Source organism: Lingula anatina, chromosome 6 (genome assembly GCF_051362555.1).
Source record: "Lingula anatina isolate TDL-2025a chromosome 6, LinAna3.0, whole genome shotgun sequence".
Taxonomy (NCBI): Eukaryota; Metazoa; Brachiopoda; class Lingulata; order Lingulida; family Lingulidae; genus Lingula; species Lingula anatina.
This window is the reverse complement of record NC_141772.1, coordinates 20,596,434-20,621,635: the sequence shown is the minus strand read 5'-3', so window position 1 is coordinate 20,621,635 and position 25,202 is coordinate 20,596,434. Positions and strand designations below refer to the sequence as shown.

General features: G+C 34.4%; 2 protein-coding genes across 5 annotated transcripts in view; one reads left to right on the top strand and one right to left on the bottom strand.

Moving 5' to 3' along the window:
* On the top strand, positions 1 to 18,602 carry LOC112042239 (uncharacterized). 2 transcript variants are annotated; one of them, XM_087016154.1, is made up of 6 exons: positions 1 to 406; positions 603 to 708; positions 1,158 to 1,378; positions 1,678 to 1,753; positions 2,037 to 2,126; positions 17,360 to 18,602. In XM_087016154.1, the coding sequence occupies exons 1-6, from the start codon at positions 251 to 253 to the stop codon at positions 17,860 to 17,862; spliced, it is 1,152 nt and encodes a 383-aa protein (XP_086872280.1). In that variant the 5' UTR covers positions 1 to 250; the 3' UTR covers positions 17,863 to 18,602. The 2 variants fall into 2 exon arrangements, with proteins under 2 accessions (XP_086872280.1, XP_086872278.1); XM_087016152.1 differs by having other exon boundaries at positions 6 to 406; positions 1,155 to 1,378.
* A 3,683-nt stretch (positions 18,603 to 22,285) lies between these two features.
* Positions 22,286 to 25,202, bottom strand: part of LOC106179935 (uncharacterized) — a 30,495-nt gene continuing 27,578 nt past the window's right edge. For all 3 annotated transcript variants that reach the window (XM_087015024.1, XM_087015025.1, XM_087015026.1), the window contains 3 exons: positions 24,859 to 25,034; positions 24,353 to 24,451; positions 22,286 to 24,029 (listed from right to left, as the gene is read on the bottom strand). In XM_087015024.1, the coding sequence (XP_086871150.1) occupies positions 23,904 to 24,029; positions 24,353 to 24,451; positions 24,859 to 25,034 (401 nt within the window). In that variant the 3' untranslated portion in view covers positions 22,286 to 23,903. The remainder of the gene's footprint in view (positions 24,030 to 24,352; positions 24,452 to 24,858; positions 25,035 to 25,202) is intronic.

Genomic DNA, 25,202 nt, shown 5'->3' with positions numbered 1-25,202 from the left:
GCACTCTAGGCTTCCATGGCAGGTGAGTGCAAAGAAATCGTTTACTTCCTTCAATTAATCTTAGTACACCATAGCTAAATCGTTTTTGTTTAGAACTTGATATAATCCCACTAGATTAAGTTTTATATTTCGATAGGCTCAGTTGCTTTCTCCTTATTCCTTAACCTACGGAGTAAAAGGTAAGAACAAGTAAATATCTACCGTCTCTTTGACGTGGCAGCAGTGTTACTTTGCGACATATTTTGTCAACATGTCCATTATTGCTATTGTAATTTTGATGGCTGGAGCCTGCCAACTTGTGAGTGCTAAAAATGTAGACGACATCGCCTTCAACAAACTGGTGGATAGGTTTCTGAGTCTGGAGAAAGAAATCAAACAAGTGAAAAAAGAAAATCAGCAGCTCAAGGTATTGTAAATTACCAATTATGTTATTTTTACATTGACATCTTTTAATAGACGCGCTTCATTTGCATATGTTTTGATGACTTTGTGAAATGTGCATCTACGTATTATCCTACTCAACTAAGGTTTTTCAAAAATGCTCCTTAAGATGTTATGTACGTTAGCAAACTATTCGCAAGTTAATCCAAAGTCATTTCCAGGATTCTTTGAAGAGCCTTCAGTTAGTCTTAGATCATAGCCCCAGTGGTGAAAAGGAAATGTCACCAATGAACGACGAAGCATCTGGTACATCTGGGACGCAGCAGAGTACGTGATATTTTAGTAACTATTTCAACTGAAATTGGTTAGGCAGTATTAAAAAACGAGATCGTCATAGTCTCGTATGTATAAGGACGTATCTTTGGTATGCAGGGATATTGAATCATTTACACATTTTGTCGACGTGCATTCATAGACATTTTTTAATTTCATTTTTTTTGTACTTTTTTTATTAGTCGTTATTGTTTGTTACAGATTATAGCGCATACACGTGTGAAATCTTTTATCTTCCAGTGCTTTCAAAATACGCTAATTGTGTTACTGTTTTCAAATAGTTATTATGCGTCCTTTTGAATCGTTACGAATTATTCGACACATTATTTTCCTATCTTTCTTTCATATCCTTTTTTATTTTATTTTCATGAAAAACATAAAAAAATCTTTTATTTGCTTATTTTCCCATATTAACTCCCATTTCTACATTTTCTCGCCAGCAGCTGCCGTGTGTCCCCGGGCATGCAGGGGTCTGCCAGGCAGGGATGGCAGAGACGGGAAACCTGGAAATGATGGGAAACCAGGCAGAGATGGGAAACCTGGTGATGATGGGAAACCTGGCAGAGATGGGAAATCAGGCAGAGATGGCAGAGCTGGGACAGAGGGTAAACCAGGCAAAGATGGCAGAGATGGTAGTCCTGGCCAAAATGGAAAAGGACTGCAGGTGAGAAATAATAGTTGAGTTTAGCTGAAAAAAAAAAAGAGAAATACCCTTTCATCATAATATTAATTACGTCTTTTTATACTGTGTTTTACAGTTATCTTTTTGAAAACGCTTGGAGAGATCATCAACTGAATAGCAATTATGATAGAAAATCATTTAAAACATGACCAGTCAACCAGATTAATTTACGCTATTAATGCTAACAAATAAGGAAAACTGATCTTTGTCTTATGATTTCTTTTATAAAACAAATAGGATGTATAAAAAGAGCTCAGCTTAACATTTTGTGTTACTGATAGGGTCCTCCCGGTCCCGCTGGTCCACCTGGTCCTTCTATGACAGACGACAGAATTAAACAACTTATAAACGAACATGGTAAACTTTTCTTTTTTTTGTGTAAATAACATGGTCTTATATTTATATAGCCCAACATCAAAGTTAATTATCAATATATGTCAGAATTTTGGTTCCACTGTGAAAAATTCTAGAAATGACCATTTAACGCAATTAATTAAGCAATAGTAAGAAGTATATTTTTTTATTTAACATAAGACCTGTTTATTGATGATACTGTAATATTCAAACCACCCGATAGAAATCCCAAAAAATGATATCAAACAACGTGAAAATTTATCGATTGATGAATTATTTCTCATAGGTTTACCACGTAATACGACAGGTGGCGGATCAGTGTACACGAGATGGGGGAGAACTAAGTGTGGTGCCTCTTCTATACTTCTTTATGAAGGTAATTTCTACAAAAGCAACTAGAAGCCATCAAAGTTAAATGTCATTTTTAACAAGGCAGCAAAGCTGTCAAATGTACAGACAAAAAACAGAAAATAAAGATGCAAAAAAGGTCATTCTGTCAATTTTGATGCAATAATAAATAATGCTTATAATAGCACTGTCAGTCAACACTGAATTTTAATCTTGCACAACGGGTAACATGGTCAATAACAGGAGCAGACCCAGAGATATTTTCTGACAGTATTACAAAGTATCTATGTTGATCCATCCTCCATTTTGATGGTCTTCCAACAGAAAAAAATAGATACCAGTCAATATAAACTTAATAACCTGACTGTCTTCCGGAAGACCCAGAAGATGGTCTCAATCCACCCCTTCAATAAGATTACAGTTTCAGGACCATGAGAGTTCAAATTCACATTATGAAAGTCTCAATATTTGAAAAATGATGACAGTGCATAAAATAATATTACATAATGTTTAAAGACATAAAAAAAACAATACAACTGCTTATGTAGAAATACAGAAAACGTGCAGAGCCCCAGGCAGATGAGAGTTAAAAGTCACAAATGCAAGTGTTCGAGAAAAAATTATAAAGGAAAACAACAAAACTAGAAAAGCACTTTGAGAGTGCAGACCTCTGCCAAGGCAGCAATTGTTGATTATTATTGATAATTGATTGATTATTGATCCGGACCACCACCAAAAATTCATCATTGTCCTCTTTGGCCCACTTCCGACAGTTCCTGATAATTTCTGCAAAATTGGTCCATAACTTTTTGTGTTATGTGGATGACAGACAAACAGGGTTGAAAATATAACCCCCTTGGCAGAGCTTGAGGTAAATATAATTCCAATGAAGATGCTATTCAAACTTTTAATCTTCCAGTTTGATATATATGATATATATATATATAACTTATTTGCAATACTAAACAAAATTTACCTGCATAATTATCACTGCTTCCTTATTATTAATCTAGCAGAGAGCTTTACCTTTGGGAGTTTACAGGGAAATATCAACAAGTGTGCTTTACGTAATCTCATTTAATGGCCTATTAAAGCAAATGACTTTATGAATCTGAAATTAATCTAGTGATACCCAAGGGTAATTTACAGACTGACCCACTCAAAGGTCTTCAGGCCCATAAGTCACACCTTAAGAAAAGCACAAAACCATAATGCCCAAAATAGGAGACTACCAATCCTGATGCAATACTACATTATGTTTAACTGCACAGTCAACATGCACAACAGGTAACACAGACGAAAGTAAAAGCATAAGGCTCCAGGCCCATCAGAGTTCAAGTTTATACTTAGAAAGTGCCAGAATGAGAAAAATGAAAATTTCACAAAAAATGCATAAATACAATAAACATGATAATCCAATAGAGCTGGTTTTCTCATGAGCTGAAGGCCAATCCTAAAAATGGTACTTGTAAGTTTAAATTTATAATAAGTAGCACAGTTTTCTTTTCATAATGTTTGCAGTAGCAGTGCAAAAAGATTGTTGTCAATTTTGATGTAACATTACATAATAAATTAGAGAATAATTATCACCAAATTTTGTTTATTGACTATAAATAGGATGGACATGTAGAAAATATGATTACCATTTGGCTTCATGTCCATGGGAGCTCCGAGTCCCACAATGAATATGCCAAAAAGATAATGAATATTACACTAAAATGTATAACATCCAGAAAAAGAAGCCAATTAGACTGCTTTTCTAACTCAGGCTGCATTTTAGTCCTGTGTTTCTTTTTTGAAAGTTTGACAGTCATAAGTAACACGGTTTTCCCATAATGGTCATCAAGGCAGCAGCACCAAAAATTGTGTTTTCTTCTATTTTGATGCAACATTACATAATGCTTAACAGCATACTGACCATCGATTTTTAATAATAAAATATAAGTGTCATGGATTTTCACAAAATGTGGAAATGCCAATATGTGAAAAATTAAATTTTCACAAAAAACTGTTTAATTGCCAGAAAAATTTACCAAACAGACTGCATTGCCTACTGAAGCTGTATTTTAGTCCCATGTTTCTTTCCTGTAAGTTTGAGAACAGTAAGTGACATGATTTTCCTTAAATGGTCATCATGGGAGTTTCTTCAAATTTTGATGCAATATTACATAATGTTTAACAGCTTAATGACCATCAATTTTTAATTATAAAATATTTGTATCACAGATATTCAGAAAATGTGACTAGCAAATTTCTTCAGGCCCATGGAACTTCAAAGTCACGCCTTGAAAATGCCAAAATGTAAACAAGACAGCACTGTTCTGAAATGGGTTTATTTCCATTTTTAACACTTTTTTAACATAAAACAAAATAAACATTTTACTGCCATTTTTATATGACCAACTAAAAAAATTGATGAGATGGGAAAAGTATCAATAGAACAGTGTTAAATGTCCAATTTCCTCCATTCTGAGATTCTGAACATAGTGGATGATTGAATCTGACAAACTGCAATGATATGAGTTTATTTCCATTTTTGACACTTTATTACACAATACATGATAACAAGTTTACCATGTTTTTTACATAATCAACTAACAATGTTGTAAAGATACAGGAAATATCAAACAAACACTTTTAGGCATCTTATTAGTTAAATAATGAGACTGTTAACATGCTTAAGAATTGAATCTGAGGAAATGTGTAAAAACAGTATAACTTCTAAAATAATGGCCCGATTATGCTGATTTTTGAACTCAACCTGCGTTTTAGTAAGATTGATCACTCCTGTGAGTATAATTACAATTGGCCAATCCGTTTTTCTTATATTGTGTTATCAGTGTTGCATTTATATTGAAAATAGTGAAAAAACAGCATAAATTCCCTAAAAGTGACCCGATCATGCTGATATTCGAACTTGACCTGCGTATTATGAATATTCATCAGTTCTGTAAGTTTCAAGACAAAAGGTAAAATGGTTTTCCACTTATCGTGTTATCGGTGCTGCATATATGCTGAAAAAAAGTGAAACAAGGCAGCAAAGCTGTCAAATGTACAGACAAAGAACAGAAAATAAAGATGCAAATAAGTGAAAAATTAAATTTTCACAAAAAACTGTTAAATTGCCAGAAAAATTTACCAAACAGACTGCGTTGCCTATTGAAGCTGTATGTTAGACCCATGTTTCTTTCCTGTAAGTTTGAGAACAGTAAGTGACATGATTTCCCTTAAATGGTCATCATAGGAGCAGTGCCCAAAATAGGGCTTTCTTCAAATTTTGATGCAACATTACATAATGTTTAACAGCATAACGACAATCAAATGTTATTAATAAAATATTAGTAACATGGACATTCAGAAAATGTGACAAGCAAAAGTCTTCAAGATCATGGAACTTTAAAGTCACACCTTGAAAATGCCAATATGTGAAAAATTAAATTTTCACAAAAAACTGTTTAACTGCCCAAAAAAAAAAAAACAAGGCAGCAAAGCTGTCAAATGTACAGACAAAAAACAGAAAATAAAGATGCAAAATAGGTCATTTTGTCAATTTTGATGCAATAATAAATAATGCTTATAATAACACAGTCAGTTAACACTGATTTTTAATCATGCACAACAGGTAACATGCTCAATAACAGGAGCAGATCCAGAGGTATTTTCTGACAGTATTCCAAATTATATTTGTTGATCCATCCTACACTTTTGATAGTCTTCCAACAGAAAAAAATTGATACCAGTCAATGTACACTTTAAAATCTGACCGTCATCTGAAAGACCCAGAAGATGGCCTCAATCCACCCCTGCAATAAGATTACAGTTTCTGGACTATGAGAGTTCAAATTCACATAATGAAAATCCCAATATTTGAAAAATGTTGACAGTGCATAAAATAATATTACATATTGTTTAAAGACATAAAAACCTATGCAACTGCTTATGTGGAAATATAGAAAATCTGAAGAGCTTCAGGTGGATGGGAGTTGAAAATGCCAGTGTTTAGAAAAAAATTAAAAAGAAAACACAACAAAAAAAAATCCAATAAAGCTGCTATTCAAACTTTTAATCTTGCTGTATTAACATCCCAATGTGTTTGAGGATAATAAGGCACTGTTATTCATCTATAGCATTAATGTTGGCATTACACAATTTTTTTTTGTAAACTTATTTGCAATATTAAACAACATTTACCTGCATAATTATCACCAATTCCTAATTATGTGACACAGTTAAGAGAGCTTAACCTATAAGACTTGAATGGGAAATCTCAATGTGTGTTTTATGTAATCTTATTTAATGGGCACTTGAAAATCAATTAGGCAAGTAATTTTATAGCTCTGAATTTAGCTAGTGATTATCCCAAGGGACAATTACCACCATCCATAAACAGTAGCCCCATATAGCACTCCATAGAGCTGCATTGCCTCCAAAACAGAAAACAATCACACTGATTTCCAACACAAGCTACACTTCAGCCCTATGAAACTTTTCAGTAAGTTAGAATATCATAAGTAAAATGGTTTTTCCTTAATGGTCATCCCAGCAGCGATGTCCAAAAAAGGGTTTTTTCATCTTTAATGCAATTTAACATAATGCTTAACAGCACAATGGTCATCAATTTTTAATAATAAAGTAAATGTATCATAGCTATTCAAAAGATGTGACTAGCAATGGTATTCAAGCCAATGGAAGTTCAAAGACTAAGTCACACCTTGAAAATGTCCATATGTGAAAATTTTAATTGTAACAAAAAACTATAATGCTTAACAGCATAATGACCATCAATTTTTAATAATAAAATAAAAGTATCATGGATATTCAGAAAAATTGATATGGAAAGGTCTTCAGGGCCATGGAAGTTCAGAGTCACAACTTCAAAATGCCAAAATGTACACAAGAGATAACTGTACTGAAATGAATTTCTTTCCACTTTCAACACTTTTTTTACATATATATATCAAAATAATCAATTTACTGTCGTTTTTAAATGATCAACTAAGAAAGTTGTTGACATAGGAAAAATATCAATAGAACAATTTTAAATGTCCAATTTGTTCCATTCTGAGATTCTGAACATGGTGAATAATTGAATCTGACAAACTGTTAAAGATATGAGTTTATTTCCATTTTTGACACTTTATTACACAATGCACAATAACAGGTTTACCATCATTTTTATATAATCAACTAACAATATTGTTAAGATGCAGAAAATGTCAAAAGAACACCTTTACATTACTAATTAGTTCACAAATGAGATTCTTAACATGCCTATGAATTAAATCCGAGGAAAAAAGACTTATATACAAAACAAGGCAGCAAAGCTGTCAAATGTACAGACAAAAAAACAGAAAATAAAGATGCAAATAAGTGAAAAATTAAATTTTCACAAAAAACTGTTAAATTGCCAGAAAAATTTACCAAACAGACTGCGTTGCCTATTGAAGCTGTATGTTAGACCCATGTTTCTTTCCTGTAAGTTTGAGAACAGTAAGTGACATGATTTCCCTTAAATGGTCATCATAGGAGCAGTGCCCAAAATAGGGGTTTCTTCAAATTTTGATGCAACATTACATAATGCTTAACAGCATAATGACAATCAAATGTTATTAATAAAATATTAGTAACATGGACATTCAGAAAATGTGACAAGCAAAAGTCTTCAAGATCATGGAACTTTAAAGTCACACCTTGAAAATGCCAATATGTGAAAAATTAAATTTTCACAAAAAACTGTTTAACTGCCAAAAAAAAAAAAAAAAAAAAAAAAAAAAAAAAAAAAAAACAAACAGACTGCATTGCCTACTGAAGCTGTATTTTAGTCCCATGTTTCTTTCCTGTAAGTTTGAGAACAGTAAGTGACATGATTTTCCTTAAATGGTCATCATGGAAGCAGTGCCCAAAATAGGGGTTTCTTCAAATTCTGATGCAATATTACATAACGTTTAACAGCTTAATGACCATCAATTTTTAATTATAAAATATTTGTATCACAGATATTCAGAAAATGTGACTAGCAAAGGTCTTCAGGCCCATGGAACTTCAAAGTCACACCTTGAAAATGCCAAAATGTAAACAAGACAGCACTGTTCTGAAATGGGTTTATTTCCATTTTTAACACTTTTTTAACATAAAACAAGATAAACATTTTACTGCCATTTTTATATGACCAACTAAGAAAATTGATGAGATGGGAAAAGTATCAATAGAACAGTGTTAAATGTCCAATTTCCTCCATTCTGAGATTCTGAACATAGTGGATGATTGAATCTGACAAACTGCAATGATATGAGTTTATTTCCATTTTTGACACTTTATTACACAATACATGATAACAAGTTTACCATGTTTTTTACATAATCAACTAACAATGTTGTAAAGATACAGGAAATATCAAACAAACACTTTTAGGCATCTTATTAGTTAAATAATGAGACTGTTAACATGCTTAAGAATTGAATCTGAGGAAATGGGAAAAAACAGTATAACTTCTAAAATAATAGCCCGATTATGCTGATTTTCGAACTCAACCTGCGTTTTAGTAAGATTGACCACTCCTGTGAGTATAATTACAATTGGCCAATCCGTTTTTCTTATATTGTGTTATCAGTGTTGCATTTATATTGAAAATAGTGAAAAAACAGCATAAATTCCCTAAAAATGGCCCAATCATGCTGATTTTCGAACTTGGCCTGCGTATTATGAATATTCATCAGTTCTGTAAGTTTCAAGTCAAAAGGTAAAATGGTTTTCCACTTATTGTGTTATCGGTGCTGCATATATGCTGAAAAAAGTGTAAAAACAGCATAAATTCCCTGAAAGTGACCCGATCATGCTGATTTTCGAACTTGACCTGCGTATTATGAATATTCATCAGTTCTGTAAGTTTCAAGTCAAAAGGTAAAATGGTTTTCCACTTATCGTGTTATCGGTGCTGCATATATGCTGAAAAAAGTGAAAAAAACAGCATAAATTCCCTAAAAGTGACCTGATCATGCTGATTTTCGAACTTGACCTGCGTATTATGAATATTCATCAGTTCTGCAAGTTTCAAGTCAAAAGGTAAAATGGTTTTCCACTTATCGTGTTATCGGTGCTGCATATATGCTGAAAAAAGTGAAACAAGGCAGCAAAGCTGTCAAATGTACAGACAAAAACACAAAATAAAAATGCAGAAAATTGTTCATTTTGTCAATTTTGATGCCTACAATAGCACTGTCAATCAACACTGAAATTTAATCATGCACAACAGGTGACATCGTCAATAACAGGAACTGATCCATAGATATTTTCTGACAGTATTCCAAATTATCTTTGTTGATCCATCCTACATTTTTGATGGTCTTCCAACAGAAAAAAGAGATACCCATCAATGTGAGCTTCAAAATCTGAAAGACCCAGAAGACAGCCTCAATCCACCCCTGCAATAAGATTACAGTTTCAGGACCAAATTCACATAATGAAAATCCTAATATCTGAATTATGATGACAGTGCATAAAATAATATTACATAATGTTTAAAGACATAAAAACCAATGCAACTGCTTATGTGGAAATACAGAAAATGTGAAGAGCTTCAGGTGGATGGGAGCTGAAAATGCCAGTGTCTGAAAAAAAAAATTAAAAAGAAAACACAAAAATATCCCATTAAAGCTGCTATTCAAACTTTTAATCTTGCTGTAATAACATGATATGAATAACCCCAATGTGTTTGAGGATAATAAAACACTGTTATTCATCTATTTTTATTGTTTTGTTTTGTTAACTTATTTGAAATATTCAACAACATTTACCTGCATAATTATCATAGATTCCTAATTATGTGACACAGTTAAGAGAGCTTAACCTATGGGACTTTACTGGGAAGTCTCAGCGTGTGTTTTATGTAATCTTATTTAATGGGCACTTGGAAATCAATTAGGCAAATTATTTTATAGCTCTGAATTTAGCTTGTGACTACCCCAAGGGGCAATTACCACCATCCATACACAGTAGCCCCGTATAGCACTCTATAGAGCTACATTGCTTCCAAAACAGAAAACAATCACACTGATTTTCCAACACAAACTGCACATCAGTCTTACGAAACTTTTCAGTAAGTTTGAGTATCATAAGTAACATGGTTTTTCCTTAATGGTCATTCCAGCAGCCATTTCCAAAATAGGGTTTTCTTCAACTTTTATGCAATATAACATAATGACCATCAAATTTTAATAATAAAATAAAAGTATCATGGATTTACAGAAAATGTGACATGGAAATGTCTTCAAGGCCATGGAAGTTCAGAGTCACACTTTCAAAATGCTAAAATGTAAACAAAAGATAACTGTACTGAATTGATTTTCTTTCCATTTTCAACATCTTTTTTTCATATATCAAAATAATCAATTTACTGTCATTTTTAAATGAACAACTAAGAAAATTTCACTAATCGTGTTATCCGTGTTATAAAAATGAAGAAAAAAGTGAAAAAACAGCATAACTTCCATGAAAATGGCTGATCATGCTGATTTTCAAACTTGACCTGCGTATTATAAATATTCATCAGTTCCATAAGTTTCAAGCCAAAAGGTAAAACCGTTTTTTTACCTATCGTGTTATCGGTGTTGCATATATGCTGAAAAAAGTGAAAAAACAGCATAAATTCCCTAAAAATGACCCAATCATGCTGATTTTCGAACTTGACCTGCGTATTATGAATATTCATCAGTTCTGTAAGTTTCAAGCCAAAAGGTAAAATGGTTTTCCACTTATCATGTTATCGGTGCTGCATATATGCTGAATAAAGTGAAAAAACAGCATAAATTCCCTAAAAATGACCCAATCATGCTGATTTTCGAACTTGACCTGCGTGTTATGAATATTCATCAGTTCTGTAAGTATCAAGTCAAAAGGTAAAACGGTTTTCCACTTATCGTGTGATCGGTGCTGCATATATGCTGAAAAAAGTGAAAAAACAGCATAAATTCCCTATAAGTGACCCGATCATGCTGATTTTCAAACTTGACCTGCGTATTATAAATATTCATCAGTTCTGTAAGTTTCAAGCCAAAAGGTAAAAGGGTTTTCCACTTATTGTGTTATCGGTGCTGCATATATGCTGAAAAAAGTGAAAAAACAGCATAAATTCCCTATAAGTGACCCGATCATGCTGATTTTCGAACTTGACCTGCGTATTATGAATATTCATCAGTTCTGTAAGTTTCAAGCCAAAAGAAAAAACAGTTTTCCACTTATCGTGTTATCGGTAAAAGTGCACGGCGACGACGGCAACGACGGCGACGGCGACGACAGACGCAGATGATGGCTATATGTACAGACACATCTGTGTCTGTACATAAAAACAGCATAAATTCCCTAAAAGTGACCCGATCATGCTGATTTTCGAACTTGACCTGCGTATTATGAATATTCATCAGTTCTGCAAGTTTCAAGTCAAAAGGTAAAATGGTTTTCCACTTATCGTGTTATCGGTAAAAGTGCACGGCGACGGTGACGGCGACGATGGCGACGACAGACGCAGATGATGGCTATATGTACAGACACATCTGTGTCTGTACATAAAAACAGAAACCAACTTGAAGGCAACTTACTTGGTAGTGTCCCTCTTAAACCAAGCCCAAAGCTCAGCCCCAGGGGGAGCACTGACAACTGGATAACCCCATATTCTATGCCTCCAAAGCCCCTGGGTAAGACTAAGGTGTAACTCATGCACAGAATACTTGGCCAGAACCTCTCCTAATGACTTGGGAAAGAGACCATAGTGTGTAACTGAAATACAGAACAAATGTATGTTTTGCTTCAGTTATCAGAATGAAATATCTAGACAGCATAGCTGTCAAGTATAAAGATACCATACAGCAAAAACGCTGCAACAATATTTTACATTAAAAAACTATAAACATAATCCAATTGTGCTGACTTTGGAAAGGAACCATGCCATTTTACTAAACAAAGCCACTCAGCAAAATCTAAAGGGATCATAACAATTCTTCATATGAGATTCAAAAATCCACAAATAAATATAATACATAAAAGTATAATAAAATCCATTTTACCACCAAAATGAGAGTTATCACAATTATTCTAAAACCTGTGCTTGCTATCGGATGGTGTGGACCTTAATAGATGGCTAACCCTCAGTAATCATCTGTTAAGAGATCATTAAAGAGTTAAAAAGGGTAGTCAATTGTTTTTTCAAGTGTTTTTTTAATGGTCTATTGAGAGTTAATTACAAAAAAATACTTAAAACAAGGCAGCAAAGCTGTCAAATGTACAGACAAAGAACAGAAAATAAAGATGCAAATAAGTGAAAAATTAAATTTTAACAAAAAACTGTTAAATTGCCAGAAAAATTTACCAAACAGACTGCGTTGCCTATTGAAGCTGTATGTTAGACCCATGTTTCTTTCCTGTAAGTTTGATAACAGTAAGTGACATGATTTCCCTTAAATGGTCATCATAGGAGCAGTGCCCAAAATAGGAGTTTCTTCAAATTTTGATGCAAAATTACATAATGTTTAACAGCATAATGACAATCAAATGTTATAAATAAAATATTAGTAACATGGACATTCAGAAAATGTGACAAGCAAAAGTCTTCAAGATCATGGAACTTTAAAGTCACACCTTGTAAATGCCAATATGTGAAAAATTAAATTTTCACAAAAAACTGTTTAACTGCCAAAAAAATAAATAAATAAATAAATAAAAATACCAAACAGACTGCATTGCCTACTGAAGCTATATTTTAGTCCCATGTTTCTTTCCTGTAAGTTTGAGAACAGTAAGTGACATGATTTTCCTTAAATGGTCATCATGGAAGCAGTGCCCAAAATAGGGGTTTCTTCAAATTTTGATGCAATATTACATAATGTTTAACAGCTTAATGACCATCAATTTTTTAATAATAAAATATTTGTTTCACAGATATTCAGAAAATGTGACTAGCAAAGGTCTTCAGGCCCATGGAACTTCAAAGTCACGCCTTGAAAATGCCAAAATGTAAACAAGACAGCACTGTTCTGAAATGGGTTTATTTCCATTTTTAACACTTTTTTAACATAAAACAAAATAAACATTTTACTGCCATTTTATATGACCAACTAAGAAAATTGATGAGATGGGAAAAGTATCAATAGAACAGTGTTAAATGTCCAATTTCCTCCATTCTGAGATTCTGAACATAGTGGATGATTGAATCTGACAAACTGCAATGATATGAGTTTATTTCCATTTTTGACACTTTATTACACAATACATGATAACAAATTTACCATGTTTTTTACATGATCAACTAACAATGTTGTAAAGATGCAGGAAATATCAAACAAACACTTTTAGGCATCTTATTAGTTAAATAATGAGACTGTTAACATGCCTAATCTGAGGAAATGTGAAAAACAGTATAACTTCTAAAACAATGGCCCGATTATGCTGATTTTCGAACTCAACCTGCGTTTTAGTAAGATTGACCACCCCTGTGGATATAATTACAATTGGCCAATCCGTTTTTCTTATATTGTGTTATCAGTGTTGTATTTATATTGAAAATAGTGAAAAAACAGCATAAATTCCCTAAAAATGGCCCAATCATGCTGATTTTCGAACTTGGCCTGCGTATTATGAATATTCATCAGTTCTGTAAGTTTCAAGTCAAAAGGTAAAATGGTTTTCCACTTACCGTGTTATCGGTGCTGCATATATGCTGATAAAAGTGAAAAAACAGCATAAATTCCCTAAAAGTGACCCGATCATGCTGATTTTCTGACTCAACCTGCGTATTATGAATATTCATCAGTTCTGTAAGTTTCAAGTCAAAAGGTAAAATGGTTTTCCACTTATCGTGTTATCGGTGCTGCATATATGCTGAAAAAAGTGAAAAAACAGCATAAATTCCCTAAAAGTGACCCGATCATGCTGATTTTCAAACTTGACCTGCGTATTATGAATATTCATCAGTTCTGCAAGTTTCAAGTCAAAAGGTAAAATGGTTTTCCACTTATCGTGTTATCGGTAAAAGTGCACGGCGACGACGGCGACGACGGCGACGACAGACGCAGATGATGGCTATATGTACAGACACATCTGTGTCTGTACATAAAAAGGCACAATTTCACCAAAACTGAACCGATCAAGCTTATTTTCGAACCTCATATGTATTTTAGTAAATCTGATCACCCCTGTGAATTTCAAGACGATTGGCCAATTGATTTTCCTTGAAATGTGTTATCAGTGTTGCACATATGCTGAAATAGTGAAAAAACAGCATAACTTCCATAAAAATGGCCCGATCAGGCTGATTTTCAAACTTGACCTGCGTATTATGAAAATTAATCATTTCAGTAAGTTTCAAGCCAAAAGGTAAAACGGTTTTTCACTTATCGTGTTATCGGTGTTGCATTTATGCTGAAAAAAAATGAAAAAAATAGCACAACTTCTACAACTATGGCCCAATCACTCTGATTTTCGAACTTGACCTGCGTATTATGAATATTCATCAGTTCTGTAAGTTTCAAGCCAAAAGGTAAAATGGTTTTCCACTTATCGTGTTATCAGTGCTGCTTATATGCTGAAAAAAGTGAAACAAGGCAGCAAAGCTGTCAAATGTACAGACAAAGAACAGAAAATAAAGATGCAAATAAGTGAAAAATTAAATTTTCACAAAAAACTGTTAAATTGCCAGAAAAATTTACCAAACAGACTGCGTTGCCTATTGAAGCTGTATGTTAGACCCATGTTTCTTTCCTGTAAGTTTGAGAACAGTAAGTGACATGATTTCCCTTAAATGGTCATCATAGGAGCAGTGCCCAAAATAGGGGTTTCTTCAAATTTTGATGCAACATTACATAATGTTTAACAGCATAATGACAATCAAATGTTATTAATAAAATATTAGTAACATGGACATTCAGAAAATGTGACAAGCAAAAGTCTTCAAGATCATGGAACTTTAAAGTCACACCTTGAAAATGCCAATATGTGAAAAATTAAATTTTCACAAAAAACTGTTTAACTGCCAAAATAAATAAATAAATAAATATAAATACCAAACAGACTGCATTGCCTACTGAAGCTGTATTTTAGTCCCATGTTTCTTTCCTGTAAGTTTGAGAACAGTAAGTGACATGATTTTCCTTAAATGGTCATCATGGAAGCAGTGCCCAAAATAGGGGTTTCTTCAAATTTTGATGCAATATTACATAATGTTTAACAGCTTAATGACCATCAATTTTTAATTATAAAATATTTGTATCACAGATATTCAGAAAATGTGACTAGCAAAGGTCTTCAGGCCCATGGAACTTCAAAGTCACGCCTTGAAAATGCCAAAATGTAAACAAGACAGCACTGTTCTGAAATGGGTTTATTTCCATTTTTAACACATTTTTAACATAAAACAAAATAAACATTTTACTGCCATTTTTATATGTCCAACTAAGAAAATTGATGAGATGGGAAAAGTATCAATAGAACAGTGTTAAATGTCCAATTTCCTCCATTCTGAGATTCTGAACATAGTGGATGATTGAATCTGACAAACTGCAATGATATGAGTTTATTTCCATTTTTGACACTTTATTACACAATACATGATAACAAGTTTACCATGTTTTTTACATAATCAACTAACAATGTTGTAAAGATGCAGGAAATATCAAACAAACACTTTTAGGCATCTTATTAGTTAAATAATGAGACTGTTAACATGCCTAATAATTTAATCTGAGGAAATGTGAAAAAACAGTATAACTTCTTAAGTAATGGCCTGATTATGCTTATTTTCGAACTCAACCTGCGTTTTAGTAAGATTGACCACTCCTGTGAGTATAATTACAATTGGACAATCCGTTTTTCTTATATTGTGTTATCAGTGTTGCATTTATATTGAAAATAGTGAAAAAACAGCATAAATTCCCTAAAAGTGACCCGATCATGCTGATTTTCGAACTTGACCTGCGTATTATGAATATTCATCAGTTCTGTAAGTTTCAAGTCAAAAGGTAAAATGGTTTTCCACTTATCGTGTTATCGGTGCTGCATATATGCTGAAAAAAGTGAAAAAACAGCATAAATTCCCTAAAAGTGACCCGATCATGCTGATTTTTGAACTTGACCTGCGTATTATGAATATTCATCAGTTCTGCAAGTTTCAAGTCAAAAGGTAAAATGGTTTTCCACTTATCGTGTTATCGGTGCTGCATATATGCTGAAAAAAGTGAAAAAACAGCATAAATTCCCTAAAAGTGACCCGATCATGCTGATTTTCGAACTTGACCTGCATATTATGCATATTCATCAGTTCTGTAAGTGGTAAAATGGTTTTCCACTTCTCGTGTTATCGGTGCTGCAGTAGTCCGAAGGTTCATTGGTCCGAATGTTCACTATAGAACCTTCGGACCAATGAACCCTTGATTAAAAAATCGATGAAAATGTTACCACTTTTCGGACCAATGAACCTTCGGACCAATGAACCTTCGGACTATCGAGACGCCCCCCCCCTTCCCCCCTCCCCCCCCCTCCCCCTGGTATATATAGGACTGATACCCCGTTCACACTGCAGTCATTTAACCGGTTAAATAGCGAATTAGGTCAAGATTCGAATTATTGCGGTAGTCTGAACGCATGAGGATTTTTGTAAACCGGTTTCCAAAAATCCTACTAGCGAGCTGGATTCTCTCCAGCGATTCGGTTACTTTACCGGAAGGGCCACCTGTTTAGATCGCACTGCGCATGCACTAGCAAATCTCGCGGGAAAGAAAAGCAACATGCCAGGTCAGTGGACCCACACTCTCCATCGAAACCCAGCTATTCTCCTTCTTGTATCCGTCAAATTCTTTCAGATCTTACTTAAATCTTCCTTTTGACGACTTTTGGGTTAAATTCGATGTTCCAAAAACAAACACACGAGAAAAAAAAACTGAGTGCGAGAAGAGCAATGATTGGCACCAGTGGATTGGCACCATATTTTTGTTTTCATGGATTCTGCGCATGCGCGATTCTTCAAACCGGAACCTCCACCTGAATTTTCAGTGCACGATTCGGTTTCCCTTTGCTGTGTGTGGCCAGACAACCGAATCGGATTTTTCACCCGTAATTCGCATTGCAAAAATTCGGATATTTCAGATTGTAGTGTGAACGGGGTATAATTAGTTACAGCTGACCTTTTACATCATAAGTTTGGGCAAATTCATAATTTTAAATAGACCGATAAATCCGTCTGTTGCCTCGCTTCTGGTGAAAATATTCTTTATTTTGTAGGTTATACTGCTGGTTCCTGGTATAATAGTAAAGGTGGCGCTAGCAACTACATCTGTCTCCCTCACAACCCACAGTGGGGCAATTACCAAGATGGGTTCCAAAATTCTGGCACAAACATTCACGGCACAGAGTACGAAATGGGACACTACTCCAATGATCCTTTCCAGAGAATCAATTTTGGAGGCAAGAATTTCAAGAACCATGATGCTCCATGTGCTGTTTGTTACACCCAAGACCGCACCAGTCATGTGATGATTCCAGCATGGAAAACGTGTCCTGCCGAGTGGACGCGGGAATATCATGGCTACTTGGTCGCACAACACAATTCACAATATAGAACTGAATTCGTATGTCTTGATGAGGCTCCAGAAGTAGTTGCAGGAGGAATGGCCAACAAAAATGGTGCTCTTTTCCATGTGGTAGAAGCTGACTGCGGTAATTCTCTCCCGTGTCCAAAATATGTTCATGGAAGGGAGCTTACCTGTGTTGTGTGTTCCAAGTAAGTCAGGTGTTGTTCATATATTACTTGAGTAACATACAACTGTTGGTAATCCTCATAATAATAATATTATTCAGACCACAATGCAATATGAGATCATGTAAGACAATATTTACAACTCTCTCTCCCCAATCATATTTTAATGAGTACATATTCAGCCTAATTGTGTATTATCTTAGACATCATGCCTTTGATGCAAAAAATTATAAGCAGATGTTGATTTATTGTCATTACACGGAAGGTTGTTTGTAATTTGACTTAAGCCGACATATGGAATGAAAACCACTGGCCAATCAAAAAGGTGCCAGTTAGTCTCTTTTCCTCATGGTTTTTTAAAATTAATTTTACTAAAACACTTATTTTGACTTACATCATGTAGTAATTGGCATACAAAAAAAAAAAAATGATACAACACCGGGCATGTCTTACTCGTGTCAGTGTATTCTTATATTCTTTTATGATCAATTATCCTCATTTGAATCTTATGTTGCACATAAACTACGTTCTTGAGATGCACTGTAACTGATTACCATTATATGCCTAATTGAAATCTGAATCAATAGTAAGTCTGGCGCAATTTTAGGGGCATTATTCAGATTTGAGGAAGAAATTTAGATGACCCACAATATTTTAAGCAATGCCTTTGAACAGATGCAGAGAAAATGACACATGAAAAACCAAACTTATTAATTGTAATCCCTGAAATTAATTATCCAGAATAAAAATTTGTGGAAGTTTATAGAATTTTAGTATTTCTATGTGATTTATTTATTTATTTTTCAAATAAGACTATATATGTTTTATTAAGTGTTTTTCAACAATGAATTTACAATAAGGGAATCAAGGACACAGCTTAAGTACGATACGTATTTGTAAAAAGCTCAGGCCCTGGTTTCACAAAAAAACTTTATTAAAAAGGGTACATGGTCACAAGTCTTACTGTACCAGGAGCAGTGTAACAGCACTCTTCTGGATATTCTTGACAACTAAGCCAGGTAACTTAGTTTTTTTTTTAAACTAGGTCCAAATCTGTAAGGCTGAGAAATTAAGCAATTAAATACCCCCCCCCCCCCCCAAAAAAAAAAAAGGAAAAAAAAGTTAAGGAAGCATTTAGACTTCACGAACTTCAAACCATTTACACAGCCCTATTACATACACATAAATGGCCAGGTACCAAAAGAACGATTACATGTTTTACATGTAAATACTCTATCAGCCAATTTGTTGATTTCTCCTAAACTTAAGCATACCACCTTGTTTCTACAGCCTGAAGAACTAATCCCATGAGAGGAATGTAACCGAATCTTTGTATTCATACTCAGTCCGTGCACAAATTTTCAAAATAGTTCCTGGAAAAAATCTGATATCTGTCTTCAACAAAGATACAATACCGGATAAAGCGCGCTGCCTCTCATTACAATGAATCTATCTATGCTCACTAGGGGCACACACAGGAGATAACATTGCCCTGGAATAAGCTGTAGCCGTTATAGCCACAAAACATTAGTTATGCACACTGGGGCATGTATATAAGATAGCATAGCCCTGAATCTTTTCTATAAATGTTATCAGCGCAGTCACCTGAGTAAACTGTTTGTAGGATTCCACTATGATGAACTTCCAATTATTTAAATGATTTCTTCTGTACATTTTATCAACAAGGTGAATATTTTCAACCAATTGCTCATATCTCAGTTAAAAAATATTCCTTTTGATACAAGAGGTTTTACTGTGCTGATGGTTGGGAGGGGGTGAGGGAGAGGTCGAAGATGATTACATCTACCCACGGCTTATGAAAACGAGAGCAATTATAGGAGCAATGTTGTGGTTAATGAAAGACCAATATTAATGTGGAACAAATAGTACTTCACATTTCTAAATGAAGTTGATAAACCACTTAAAATATAATCCTGGAAGCGTGTAACGCGTTCAGGCGTGGCGTGACTACACAGAATAGAGCTCAGCGCAGAATATTGTCTTCTGCTCGAACCGTGGTTTGAACTTGCACACAACTTACATGTATATGCTTATTGGCAGAGTTAGTAGCCAGTACTACTGTACAATGAACATTTCTGGACCTGAGAGGCCAGAGAGAGGCCAAATATTCCGTTGCCTTGGTAAAGAGTGTCCAAGTGACTCTCTGTTGCGCTCTAGATGGTCTAGTCTCAAGCGCAGACATGAAGACACCCTAGTTGGAACTCGCACCATACCTACCTTCCTGGTAACTAATGTACTCTCTACCAGGGTCGCAGATTTCTTTATGTGCACTTTTGCTCTGTCGAAAAAATAACATCATTAACTAGGCACATATCTGTGAAAATGTAATGAAAAATCAATCTGCAGTCCTGTACCTGAGCAACCAGCGAGTGAACATTTAATGATTGTAACAGTTGGTTATTGTAGTCTGCGTTGGATGTCCTTATAGCAATTTATACGTAAATATATTGACCACGAATCTGGAAAGTAGCACCAGCGCGTTTCGAACGTAAAAGCAAACAACGGTGTCCATATTTCGAGCCTATGTGTAATTTCTTTATTCATTGCTAAATTTGCACTGTTTCGGACAACATGTTCTCTCTTCTTGAGATGCATTGCAGCCGATCTCTAACGTGGGCCCCGTAACTCGAAAGCATCGCGCATTGCGACCGAGTGCAAGCGTCTCGATTCCATTACTTGCCCGTTCTCGCCCCATGGTATACATTGCACATGTACCTAGCCTCTATGTGTTATCGCTCTTCGCAATACGCGATGCTTTCGAGTTACCCCATCCTATCAGCATGTATAAATGTTGATTTCCCCAGACTCCCACATATCATCTTGCTACTACAGCCTGAAGAACTAATCCCGTGACAGGAACGTAACCGAATCTTCATATTCAGATTCATGGAAGATTAGAAATGCCTTATCACGGCTTAGAACCTCGTGTCATGATCTAAAAATCGAGAGGGGTAGACATCAAAATATAGATCCCAAATTTAGACATTGTGATTTCTGCTGCAACGCTTATAATGAAGCATACATAGAGGACGAGTACCATTTCGTGCTTGTGTGTCCACGATATAATGGTTACAGAGCAAAATATATTCCCGGCATTCAGGCAAACATATTCAACTTCAATAAGCTCATGAAATCTGAAGATGCAACTCTCTTGACAAATCTGTCAATGTATGTGTATGAGTGCTTCAAACTTAGGGATATATACATGTAGAAGGCATAAATTTGACTCCTGTTACTGTGTAATGTAATATAGGCTGGTGGCCTAAATTTACGTAAATAAACATCATCAAAGGTATTCAGATTCAGTTCGTGCACATTTTATCAAGAAAACTTCCAGGAACAAAATTTGATATTTTTCATCAACAACAACAATGCAACTCCCGATAAGGCGCACTGCCTGTCATTACAATGGATCTATCTATGCTCACTAGGGGCCCACACATGTGATAACACTGTCCTGGAATTTTTTGCAGACTTTATGGCCACAAAATATTAGTTATACACACTGGGGCATGCACATTATATAGCATAGCCCTGAATCTAAACCATAAACGTTGTCAGAATGTATCAACGCAGTCACTGAGTACGTAGAATTCCAGTACAATTGTCTTCAAATTACAAAAATGATTTCTTATATCCATTTAGAAAAAAATCTTCATTTAACTAAACACACATTTGTGAACATCTGCTGAATAATCAATCTGCGGCCTTAGTAGAGGGTACCACAAATAGTCTAAAAGGCTAAAAAGAAGGTCGTTGATGTACCGCCCATGGCAATACGGTAATGTGCCATGAATTTCGAACGGCTCTTAAATTTCAAACGTTATTAAAATCAGCCGTCTGGATTTTTTTTTACTGAATTTCGACCAGAAAGCAATTTTGCACGATGCTGATTGTCGTGAATTTCGTACACCTTATTAAAATTCGACAATCAGGCTTTTTTCGGGCTCATAAAGACCGCATCACTCAGCATCCCACGTGCAACTAAACCATGAGATGATGAGCACATGGAACAGGACCTGACCCGTGATGACCCCCAGGAGGAAAACTGCAGGAAGGAAGAAGCACGTCTTCTTGGAACTTCCTAAGTCAATAGAAACTGTGTTCACATGCCTTATCAGAAAATTACAAAATTTCAGAAAATTACATTCAAGGCGGCCAGGGCTTGGGCGGCAAACTTATTGCAATACCTTCATATTGATCCGCGCCAATTAAGGCCCGGTTCCCATTGACATTGGCAAGTAATTAATAAACTCCACCCTAGACTTTTAACCACTTACGTTTAGCTAACCCAAACCTACATGAACCTGATGGAGCCCCCCCCCCCCCCCTCTGTTACATTAAAGAACTAGAATCAAAAGTTGATGTAAACTAAACCAAATTTTCTGCCTACTTCGAGATAAGTCTAGGAACAAAAACAAAACACAAAATGAAATAAGAATATATTTTTAATGTTTTAACAATAAATAATATTCAGTTAACATATTTTCGTCTGAAGTAGTAATCAGAGCCCATCACGTCAGCATCTGCAATTCCAATGTTACAAATGTTATCACATTAAAATATTGTTCCCCTTAAAACTTTATAATTACGTATTGCTTAGAAATCATTAAAATATTCTCATTCTGCATAAGATTTATTCAGTTTTATCAATATTCAACTAATCATACAATCACCTTAGACATTTATAAAGGATTATAAAAAAATAATTTTCGTGGAAATTTTAATTTTTCTTCTCTCCACACAGTACCCCAATACTCAAAATCATTGAATAAAAATTACGATCCATAAACTGTTTTTTAATCACTCTCATTATTGGAAACTATTAAAAAAATTACAATTTGGAAACAGGTTGATATTTCTCTAATTCCTCAACAGGTTGGCACATAATTAACTTGATGGTTTTTTTTTTTTTGGGGGGGGGGAATCATTTTCAAATTTTTTTTTTGCTATCTAAAAGTCTAATGCACATTGCATACATTAAGACAACAACCATAATGCCTTTTTTCAATTCAATATTACTGTAAAAGTCATACGGTAATTAATGTTAACATGTAAAACACACCCAAATCATATACATATTTAAACCAGCATATTGTGTCATTTCATAATAATCATAATCACATCTTCAATTCCAATTTTAGAACTGCAGATTTTCTGCACTGGCATAACAATTGCCATTTATTTTTCAGTGATGCCTTAGAAAAATAAAACATTATTTTGTATGATTGCATGTTGACAACAGCTACTTCAAAGTGGTTACTTATAAAATTATCTAAAAAGCCACTTATAAAACAAATGCACCCCTAAATACAATACCATCAGGTCTGTAATTTCATCTAGTATCAAAGAGGAGTATTTAGGCATGACTTACTGTAACAGCATTCATATTGCACATCACAAATCTGTGCCAGCTTGCAAAAATATGAATAGAATGTTTTTCAACACATTTTTTCTTTATCAACATTATCAGCAATAAGTTTTAATTGCATAATTCATATGAACAAACAAAGAAACAAGTTTTTCTGATGTAGATCAAGATTCTCCATAAAACACAAGAACTTCATTCTTCATGAGTTTTATATCAATTGCAGCAAAAAGGTTAGATGAACCTAATGATAATCGATTAATCAATCAAAATTCCCAGACAAATTTTTAGGAAAGTCTTTTTTTCAGTTAAACCAATTTACGTGTACATGAATTACATCTAAAAATGAAATAACTTCTCATAACAATGTTTAAAATAACTGTTCATATAGCTCTACTAAAGAAAAATAGATTTACATCAAATAAAATGAACACTTTGTTAAGAATGTGTAAGAAGTAGAAAGAAAGTATACAAATTAGAAACTTACAGATATCAATTTTTCCTCAGCTCATCTTAAAAGCATATCCCAAATACACAGTACTCACACTAAACTTTCTGTTTATCAGCATAATCATTAGCTATAAAACAGCCTATATAAGTAAGCACACCAACTTTAAACTTAATTCTTATTTATATGCTTGATTCATTAGAAGTCCTCCAGGATTCAAGAAAATGGTGTTCTACCTCTTCCCAACCTCTCCATAACAGGTGTCACAAACTCTCACTGGCTTCTTGGAGGATGCAATTGTTGCGTTTCTGCTGGAACACTCGTGGCAAAAGATCTGGCCACAGTTACGGCAGTGATGCTGAAGTGGAAATAAATGACAAGTGACATACTTTATGACAAAAATTTCTGGACACAGAAAGTGGAAAATATTAATATTGCGCAATAAGGCTTTTAGCTGCAGAACATCCCAGGTATAAATATTTCATAATATCTAAAAATTTTGCTCTCTCTCTCTCTCTCTCTCTCTCTCTCTCTCTCATGCAAATCAAAATTATCCAAACCTCATTTAAATTTCAGTAATGGTCTAATTCCAAAAACTTTCCACCTGGTTATAAACGAAAATTAAAAAAATAAGAAAATAAATCAATAAGTATTCATAGAAGCCATTATCTAAAAACTCACCCTCCTCACAGTGACAGAGAAGGGTTTACTGCAGGCCTGGCACTCTAACACTTCACTGTCATCTGCCCACTTTCTTGTGACCACTTTAGTCGTCTGAATCTGAAATATTAGGAACACTTAATATGTCATAAATTGAATAACTCAATTCCCAGTCCCAAGATACAGCCTGTGGCATGTGCATGTAAACTGCATGTTGTCTGTTTATTGTGTTGAAGTGCGTATTTTTGGAATGCATAAAAAATATGGGTAAAAAATGTTTAGGAAAACAACTAGAAACGTGTACAAATTAAATTCAACTTGTTGATAAAGCATCTAATCTGATATTAATGGAGGTATTGCCATTTATTAATATTGACATAGTTCTGAAAATTATTAATCCAGATTCAGGGTCCAGTTTCACAAAAGAGTTCAACAAATAGTCTAAAACAAGTTTTCATGGTATATTCTTTTAGGAATAAAAATAGTTCTTATAATCATAAAATAAACTATATATATGTAATTCCTACCTGAAGCACCTGATTCTCTCTCCCCAGCTCTTGTAGCGCTGCTGTGGTCTCTTCAAACTTTCTCCTGTACTCAGCGACCTTTTGTCTCAACTCCTCACAGCTCTTCTCACTCTTCAGACATCTCTCCAGCAGCGCCCGCCTCTCGTCATTGTTATTTTCTAGCTTTGCCTCCAACTCTGAAAGTAACCCAGAAAACAAAGAGTGCATTCAGGACAGTGAAACTAACAGATCCATGGATCAAATATGGTGACTCACTAAAAAGCTTGCGGCTTAATTCACGATTAGACACTTAATAGATTCCCTGCAGGGATTACGCAACCAGCATTCAAGTGGGTCAGCCATAT

Excerpts from the sequence above, each read along its gene's own strand:
- LOC112042239 (XM_087016152.1), top strand. The coding sequence starts at position 251 with ATGTCCATTATTGCTATTGTAATTTTGATGGCTGGAGCCTGCCAACTT. Across the intron at positions 709-1,154 it reads TACATCTGGGACGCAGCAGA|CAGCTGCCGTGTGTCCCCGG; the intron begins GTACGTGATATT and ends TTTTCTCGCCAG. Across the intron at positions 1,379-1,677 it reads AAAATGGAAAAGGACTGCAG|GGTCCTCCCGGTCCCGCTGG; the intron begins GTGAGAAATAAT and ends TGTTACTGATAG.